The following is a 10,066-nucleotide window of genomic DNA, read 5'->3' on the forward strand; positions in this document are numbered from 1 at the left end:
ATAAACAAAAATAAAACTATCCATTAAGGCAGTATATATATAAATATATCAGCTGGGTAGAGCATCGTATTGATAACGTGTTATAAAATAATACAGGAATAAATAAATGTGGATAATCAAAAAGTAATGAAGACAAGTAAAATAAATAATAAATAATAAATAAAAGTAAGACTGGATTTACGTGGTTCAATTTATACCTACTCCACAGACGGATAGGATCTGAAATCCACTATTTTAAAAGGAATTACAAAATATACCTAATTTTTGTACAAATATTCAACCTTCTTACCTTACAAAATATCTCACTTTCTCTTTTCTCTTCTACTTCTTTCTTCTCTATTTTCTGCACTCTTCGTTTTTTTTTTTTTTTTTCCCCTCTCCTTCCTTATCTCAATCAGGTGATTCCATTTATATAGTCATGGAAAGAGCAAGTGGGTTTGTCTGATAACATGCATGAAAAACATGAGGGAGATGGGGCAGGTATGTTTTTTGGATTTCGCACCGGGTATCCACGTGTCCATTTTACGGTCCACGTGACTAATTCTGCGCCCATTAAAGTTGACGCCACAACTCCAAAGGGAGGGTAAATCCAGGAGTCCAATGGCGAAAACGAATACGGGAGGGTTTGAATACCTGACCTCGTGAAAGGCACTCCCACAGTCCACACTATCAACCACACCCTGAGGGTGATGGGACAAGTATGTTGAAGACATTGATGTTGACAACCACCATTCATTTCACAATAGGAGATCATTTATTTTATATATATATTTTCTCTCACACTTGTTTGAATTACTAAATATAAAAATTTGAAATATTTATATTTTTCTTTTCCTTTCCCTCATTATTTTTTAAGGTATAAAACAAGACAAATAAATTTTATATGGTAACAAGCCAAGGGAATTGTTGAGTTGTCACATTCACCGAGGATGGAGCTGTCCAAAGAACCAAACAAGTGGCGGTCACCCTACTTACGCATGTAATATAAATGTTGCAACTTTTTCATAGAGCTTGTAGAGTAGTTGAAGGGGTATATGAAGGATTTGGGCAACGGAAGCCTTATCGTGGAAAGTGACATCTTTGTTTTGAGTGTTGCTGTGTGAAAATTGCCAACATATATATATATATATATATATATATATATATATATATACACACACACTGTACAAGTTGAAAGAGAAATGAAAAATGAAATACATAGTTAATGCAAGTTAAGTTAAACCCAAAAGTTCTTTGAAGTGTAAAACATATTGAGGAAAGTAACAGAATTCTATTTTTCATGTTTAGTTATCGAGTAAACGAAAATAAAATAAATAAATAAACATAATTTTTTAATCATATTAGAATAACTTTTTATTTCTCGTAATATTTACATAGTGAGAAAATATTGTAAAAAAAATGAATTTGAATTTTTTTTTTTTTTTTCTCATTTCCTTTCTTTTCCTTTCCTCAAACAAAATTCTAGATTCAAAAGGAGCCTAAATATATCATTGAGAGAATAGCAGAACACAAATTAAGAGAAAAAAAAAATTAGACAAGATTGATCAATCACTGAAAATGCTACTGATAGTTAAAAGTGAGAAACTACTAATCATCATCTTCACTTTCATCACTATATGAAACCAGACCCGTTTTAGCAACATCATGGGACTCGTTGGAATTGCCATTAGGTTTTTCAGTTTCAACAGCCTGCGTTTTCACCCGGTCTGAAGGTTGTGGTTCTTCCAAACTGGGCAGGTCCAACTTGGCTTTCTTTGCTTGGGGCTTAACTTTAATAATCATACCCGGCGGTGGACGAGCCATTGGATGCTTCCTTCCAGCTAACTTTTGTTCCTGCAAGTATGAAGAACTAGAGCATTGTAACAGCTATTTCTAACAGCGAAGTACCACAGGCCCGTACACCCAGTGGTATCTCCTTGCCCTCCACAAGGGAGTGGCAGGGTTTCGGTAAATAGTTGTCTGCTCCTGTGCGAGCCATTGTAGAGGCTTGGCCCAAATATTAGAGGGGCTTCGCAGAAAAGAACAGCCAAGTAGAATTTTGATTTGCTTGGGATATCCTCTACAGGACCAAGCCCACTCTATTTCTAAGAGTTGGACCATCATTGTATCAAATTCTTTTTCTGCGTTTGGGATGAATTATGGAGTTGAGAATTTAAAATTATGCAAATTTTATATAAAATTCCATACAGCTTTGTATTAAAATTTGTCCAAGTTTGCAAATTTTAGATTCACAATCCCAAATTTGTATTCCCAAACACCACACTGGCTACCCAGGGAAAACACAGTAAAAAAAGTCCACTGAGAATGATGGAAGAGTCTGCAGACTAGGTCTACTTCAAACAGTATTGTTAAGAAGATTTTGAATTAAGGAACCCCTAGAGGGAGGCAACAGTGCATCTCCCCTGCATCCATCACCCATCCTCCAAAATAACAAACGGAGTCCCCTTTGCTGCTTTGTGGAATCAAGATATCCCAATGAAGAATGTTCCATCAGTTAATGTACACCAGAGGAAAATAGCTAATCAAGCTTAAGAATTTATATTTTACCTTTTAAATATTTCTTATACTCCTTGTCATACTTCTTAATAAATTATTATTTTTTTCAATTAAAAAAAATAACAATAAGCAACTGAGGCCACATGCAATTCCAAATGTGTCGTACAAATATTCGCCAATACAGCACGATCAATAACTGACCTGGACTTCAGAAACAGGAGGTGTTTCCTTGAGTTCATGCACAACTGTAGCTTGAGCTGCCACTGCTACCTAAAAATAAAGCAGGGAATGATGTTTGAGAATAGAGATGAATTAACAACCATCAAGAAGAGGATAAACAAGAGCACGCAATATCAGACAGATACTAACAAAAAAAGTGTATGATTCATGTGCAGTTCACATATCTATTTTGAGAGAAGGTGAACTGGCAATCATCAAGGAATGCCAAAACAAGAGCATGCAATGTGTCACAGATAATAGGCAAAACTTTCATAAAGTCTATGGACACTCAAAATTTTTGGCAGATAACCTCATATAAATTTAAACAAGACAACATAGCGATGATATATTGCGTGAAATTGTTGGCCCTGTACAGATTGAAATATTGGACATCCTCAATATTCAAAAGAGATAAAAGATAATGAAAAGAATTCCTTTGCTATTCACTGTTTCTGATGCAGCAAACTTTTGTAAGCCAGAGATTTCTCAACAGGTCCATGCTTCATCACAGCATGCATACAAATTTTATATAAAATATGGGAACCTCTTTGAAAGATATGTGTAGCCTCCATAAGAATGGCACAATCTTGTTGAATACTATTGAGCTGGGGGTAGAAATAGAGATTAGTAGTAGACTACTATTCTGATTCAAGTGTAGAAATTTTTCTAAATTCATTTGTAAAAGCCAGAAAGAATATGGGCTAACGAGGGATGAAATCTTTTGCTGATGAAGTAGGAAAAGAATACAAAATACGAACCACAACCTAAAGGCTCTAAAAGAGAAGCAAAACTAACACAATATGCAACATGTAACTCCAGTAAAATTGGCTCCAAAATGGGGAAAGTGAGTATGAAATTATCTCATTATTTTCATTTTCTTGATTGAGCAATCATGAGGACAAAAGCTTGACGAGGACATTGTGTATAAATTAAATTAAGATGGATGAAAAAGATGCTTCAAGAGGGAAGTTGTGATTGTCTCTTATCTTGCTTTTAGCAGTCTTTTACTCCTAATTTGTTGATAGCTTTGCTTGACTACTGCAAAATGAAAACTTAACTGCCAAAAATAAAGGATGAATGAAGTGGAAAGCTGCTTCTGGGGTGTAAGGTAATTGTGCAGGGCCCGCAGGCACATGCAAGATGTGGAAGTCCATCAAAGATTTATAACATATATAAAATAAGAAATGAAAACTTTCTTTTAAAAAAATATACTTTTAAACAATACTTATTTTGTTAATTTGGGGGGAAAAAAAAAAGGTGAATTGACCTGTACAAAAGGATGCATGCAGCAAACCCACATATTTGGGAAGAAGACTTGAGACTTGAGAGAATAAGAAAAGGATTAGTTCATGAGATATGTAGCATTGTGGATACATGAGTGTGTGAGAGAGAGAGACAGAGAGTGAGAGCCATGTAAGTAATTTAGTAAAGTGCAACAAATCACAATGATTGCATGAGTAGTGAGCAACAAGTTTTCAGTGAAAGGAACTACAAGCACATGACCAAAATCAGTCAGTCAAGGCACTAAGTGAGAAAAGACAAAACAATATAAACAGAATGGTCTACGATTATTATTCAACTAAATATTTTCTCACATAAAGCTGAACAGAATAATAAGTTCATCTAATCAACCCAAGTAGTTGAAAAAATATAAGAATTTGGATTTTGTTGCTGTAAAAGCAATGTGTATTTTTCATCTCACAACAATACTGATGCTAAGGGGAGCTTAGGCGCATTGGTAAGGTTGTCGCTGTGTTACCTGGAGGTCACAGGTTTGAGGTGTGGAAACAGCCAACTGCAAAAATGTAAGGTAAGGCTGCATACTATAGACCCATTGTGGTCCGCCCCTTCTCCGGACCCTGCATATGTGGAAGCTTTGTGCACCGGGCTGCCCTTTTTTTTTTTTAAGCAATACTGATGTTATCAAGTAGGATTAATTACTCCAATGGTTACTGAACTGAACTGGTGACTAAATTCTATCGTGCTTCCTCAAGTTTAATTTTTTTCCCAACCGAATCACTGAACATCTATCTGGGTACAATTTAGTCACCGTCATCAGTTTACATGGTCACCAGCAGTAAGCTTTTCTTTCTTCTTCCTCCTCCTCCTCTTCTTCTTCCATCTGAATAAGAGAATATTTAGAGCAGAAGTTCAGACAGAAGATGAGTATATGCTGGGTGCCATGTTTGCGCTTGTGTGCAAGAGAGAGAGAGAGAGAGAGAGAGAGAGGGAGGGAGAGAGAGAGAGAGAGAGAGAGGGAGGGAGAGAGAGAGGGAGGGAGACAGGGGGAAGGCCTTTCATAATATGGGAGAAAGACTCATGATTGCTGAGGCCAGCAGGAAAAATTACCGTCTCGATCAATGAAAGATGATGTAGGCTATTGAAGAGAAGCGTCTCGCCTCTTGAGATCAAATTCTACCCATGGCCAACATCCACTCTCTCTGCCTTGACTAAATACCAGAAAGGGTCATTTTCTCCTCTGGCCATGAAGCTCTAAGCCCCTCAACTCCACCATCCATGTTGCCTTTAATGCCCACTTCAAGGCTATTAAATCCTTACTATCTCATTCCAAGTTATTTTAGGTCTACTCCTAAACCTTTTTTCTGCCCCTCATAATACTAGTTCACTCCTCACTGGTGCACTATTATGCCCATGTTGCAGATGCTCAAACCATCTAATTTGTTCCTCCCTCATCTTATCTTCTATAAGAGCTACTCATAACTTATTGCAAATATGTTCATTCCTTAATTTTTCTTTTAACGTTATATCATCTAACATTCTCATCTTAGCAACTTTTACTTTTTGGATATATTGTTCCTTGGTCGCCCAACATTCTAATCCATATAGCATAGATGGTCTTACAATCGTCCTATAGAACTTTCCTTTTAGTTTTAAAGGTATTCTACGATCACACAACATGCTCGAAGCACTTCTCCATTTTACCTAATCTGCTTTAACTCTATGTTTTACATCTTCTTCAATTTCTCCTTTAACTTGCATAATAGATCCAAAGTATCAAAATTTGCTAGTGAGATTGATTTCTTGACCATCAAGTTTAAAATTTTCCCTAATATTCCTCCAACTATGACTAAAATTCATTTTATATATTCTATCTTATTTTTCCTTATCCTAAAATCTCTAGATTCTAAAGACCCTCCATAATTCTAACTTAGATTCTACTCCACCTCTTGTTTCATCAATCAATACAATATCATCTACAAACAACATACATCATGAAACCTCATTTTGGATACTCCTAGTAAGTTCATCCATCACTAGAGCAAAAAGTAAGGGCTCAAAGCAGATCCTTCATGTACACCTATTGTACTAGGAAATTCCCTAACCTCTCCACCTATAGTCCTAATGCAAGTCATTACTCTGTCATGTATATCCTTAGTGACATGTACATAGCCCCCTCCCCCCTCACTCTCTCTGTCTCATACACAAAGTGTCGGTGCATGATTGCAAATCAATTGCACTTCATATAGGAATTGGACCCATGTAAGGACTCATGTTTTGCAAAAAAAATGGTTATAATGGATAACAATGGCCCACCCCACCCCACCCCAACCCAAAATGCATACTGCAGATACCAAAAACATCACATATATCATATTTTACTAGCAGTCAAATCTATAAATCAAACATCGTTTTATTCTGTATAACTACAAATCTCTTATCCATAGTGTGATATGGGCAGGACAGTTCTTGGTCTCTAATCCCCAAAACGATTAATTGCATGCATGCAATAATCTGCATGAGAAACGCATGCAATCAATGATGAGCTTAAAATACCAAAGCTGCCAAATTTGTATTCTTAAGTGAAATGAGAAATATCTAAAACTCGGATTGGGTCTGGCAAGGTCAAATCTAATCAATAATATTAATGAAGATGCCTTGATAACACAAGAAACATTTCCACTAAGAAGCAGAATTTATATGAAAATGCAATTAATTTAGACCTTAATCTCATTAAAATTCTTCAATTCAGGAATGGTTGGAAAATTACTTGAAAACTCCGTAGTTGTTGGGCTTCATCAGCTGCCAGTTGCCGCTCATATTCCCTCTTTGACTACACAAACAATCAAAACTTTAGAAAACTAAACTATTAGTAAAATAATTTTTTTAAAAAAAAAAAGAGCAGGATTCCAAATAATTTCCATGTTAAAAAATAGAATCAAAAGCTCCACGAAACTCAAGCACCACTACTTTCAATAGCAAGAGGTGACAACTAATAATAATAGCTCGTATTTATATAAACAAATCCAAAAAGCAACAATGGTTTGCAAAGGCAAAATTCTCAGCCCATTCAACAAGCTCTCTAAAATTCAAAATATACATGAGAATTTGATAATTTTAAGTGTTGGCAAGGTATTAAGCACTCTCACCATTTCTAGCTTCTCTAGAAACTCAGTCTCATCTTCATCCAAAGCTTTGGGTGGTCCTGCAAGAAAAAGATCATGATTACTCTACATTCTCTTCAAGTGATTGTTGGATGATGGTAGCCAAGGATAAACATAATTTCCCTTTTTGCAAGGTGACATGCTACTTTTCAGTAGCTTCTAATACAGGTTGCTCAGAAACTGTTCTTTCGATTACCTTTGCTTTATCCCACAAACAGACAAAAAGTGGAAAACATGAAAGATAGACCAAAGAGACTGCATATGATCAACACATCCAAAAACAGATAATGAATAATTCATGGGAATGTACTTGTTGCAGATTGTTTCTTTGTAGCAATTTAGCATGATATCATGTTAATCTCCGAGTATCAACTGAGTATTTTACCCATATTTTTCACAAAATTCTAAAAGACATTTCCCCAAAGATGTAGAATATATGTAAAACAGATCGCAAGTAATAGACTTGAGCACTAACTGTGTTTGAACCGTTCATTAAATTCTGCATCTCGCTTGTCCTTATTCTCCTTTAGTATCTGCGAAAAAAATAATAATAATAAATCAAAAATAAGTGAAACTGTTGAAGGATATTTCCCAAGATAACACAGAAAAAGGAAATGCTTGTTAAAGAAACAAAAATGGGCTGTTGTCCAACCTATAAGCAACATCATCAAGTAATCTGGTCAACCTTAAGTGCCACTGTCCAGTGCAATTATAAAAACCTTTGGCAGTCAACTGTATAATGTGCAAAGTTCAGTCTAGAATCTTGATAGTGGCTGCTTCATGCAATAATGCTGAAGCTTAGGACTGTATCCAGTTACCAATCCGGGAGCTCTCCTTGGCAGAAACATCAGTTGTCCTCTTAGTCATATCATCACATTTGTTATTAGCTAGTATTTTACTAGAAGTTGCTAGCTAGTGAACTTATAAGAGAACAACATAAAGAAACCAAACTATCTGGATCTAAGCATGTAGTATCCAGGTTCTTATCCAGGGGAAAAAAATGCACATGGTATCCAAGCACCCTCCCTCGTCAAACACTCGTTGCCTACATAGGTTGTGTTAATGAATTATGTTGCTTCAATATTTACCGTGCATGCTTGCTATTTGCTTGCATGAATTACTTATTGCTTCCGCTTACTTTGCATTTGACTGTTATGAATGTGTTCTCGTGGTAAACCACAATATACTTTGGCTAATTGGCTAAATAGCTATGCAAGAGTGATTTAACTAGTGCTGCACAGCCCTTCACAAGGTGTGAAGTGTTCGGCCCGTGACACTTTCAAACCAACAACAGATGAGAGAAAATAAATTTGTCTTCAACTTCTCCCCTCCTAAAACTTTCTTTTATCTTCCATCTACTCCCTCCAACCAAACAGTGTGAATGCAGTAGATAGTTAACTACTTCGTGATACTTAAATTTTTATCAGCAGCCACAAAAAACTTGACTGCCTCCAATTTCATCCCTTTCTCAAGAAGATCCCAATGGGACATGGCTCCACACACACACGCGCACACACACACAGGGAAAGCGCTTGTTAAGCATCTAGCACAGTTACAATTTAAGGAAAAGAACAACTTTGGATTGTTGTAAAAAATGACTGTCGATTGGTAAAAATGAACACGCGACTGCAGTCAGAAAAAGAGGAGAAAATCAAAACGAATCAGTAAAAGGGAAATTCAGAAGGGAACCTCAAAAAGAGGGCGGTCTCTCTGAGCGGTGCCATCTTCAACTCGTTCACCCCTTGTTTTCCTAGCAGTATTCAACTGCAAACACCATCCATGACGAATTAAACACCAAAGAACACAAAACTTATAGCGAGAAACAAATTACGATTCAGAGTGTAAATACCCAAATTGCAATACAGAATTAACTGCATCCTAGGGTTTACATATCAGAGAGAGAGAGAGAGAGAGAGAGAGAGAGAGAAAATTAGTACCTGTTCCTCGGAGACGAAATTCACCAACTTGACGGGAGGAGGGAACTCGTCATCCATCTCAGCCTTAACTTCCGATCACCCGCCACTTCTTCACTTGTTCATTCCTGCTACTGTCTTAAAACAGAACCCAACTGTTGCCGTGCGCGGTTAGCGACGGAGGACGAGATTACGGAGAAAGTTGTCTTTTCCATAAACGATTTCACGTCGTGGGGTCTAGGAATTTACATGCTCCATTTTAGTTGTCTTTCCATAAACGATTTCACGTCGCGCGGTCTAGGAATGTGTGTGTGTGTAAGTCGTCTATTCTAACCGGCGTTTCCTTTTCCAAAAAATTATATTTTTATTTAGTGAACAAGAACAACTAGAACCGAAAAAAATAAATATTACAGCAAGTTAGTAAGGTTCAGAACATACAAAATTTAATATAATTTTGTATTATATTTTAAAATTTATTTTTTATTTTTCAAAAGAAATTAGTAATTGAAGATATAAAAATAAAAAAATAAAAATAAAAAATTAACCTAAATACCCCATCCTAAATTATTTTTATAATTCATCATAATTGCTCTTTTAAATAAATTAAATATCCTTCAACTCTAATTATTTTCTTTGCATTTATTTTCTCAAGAATAATATTTTTTTTTTTTTTAAATACATGCATAGGTATATGCCCACGACTAGACGTATTAAAAAAGGCTTAGGCAATTTCTTTTCAATTTGTATTTTTTTAATTTAATATTCTGAGAAGACCGTTCAACTTTTAGCGAACAACCACTTATAATTAAATATTTTAAAGAATGGTAAATGAACAATTTTAAAAATAAATATTTAAAAATTACACAAATGTTTTTAGAATTTTAAATTTTTGAAATTTAATGATTTGTGATATGTGTGTTCGTGCATCATGTGTTGCTACTATTAATTAAAATATATTTAGCTTCATTTTTCTTAAAATACTATTTTTCTACTTGATAATGTAAAATTATATTTTATAATATTAAAAAATTAAAA

At 35.4% G+C, this 10,066-nt stretch overlaps 1 protein-coding gene across 1 annotated transcript; it reads right to left on the reverse strand.

Annotated features, from left to right (window-relative positions):
• Nucleotides 1-1,462: 1,462 nt before the first annotated feature.
• LOC131155598 (uncharacterized) lies at nucleotides 1,463-9,401 on the reverse strand. Its single transcript, XM_058108840.1, has 7 exons — nucleotides 9,056-9,401; nucleotides 8,808-8,882; nucleotides 7,594-7,651; nucleotides 7,104-7,159; nucleotides 6,725-6,787; nucleotides 2,698-2,766; nucleotides 1,463-1,833 (listed from the first exon to the last, which is right to left on the reverse strand). Exons 1-7 carry the CDS (start codon nucleotides 9,110-9,112, stop codon nucleotides 1,588-1,590), a joined length of 624 nt encoding a protein of 207 aa, XP_057964823.1. The 5' UTR covers nucleotides 9,113-9,401; the 3' UTR covers nucleotides 1,463-1,587.
• Between the last annotated feature and the right edge of the window lie 665 nt (nucleotides 9,402-10,066).

Source organism: Malania oleifera, chromosome 5 (genome assembly GCF_029873635.1).
Source record: "Malania oleifera isolate guangnan ecotype guangnan chromosome 5, ASM2987363v1, whole genome shotgun sequence".
In the NCBI taxonomy this organism is placed as follows: domain Eukaryota; kingdom Viridiplantae; phylum Streptophyta; class Magnoliopsida; order Santalales; family Ximeniaceae; genus Malania; species Malania oleifera.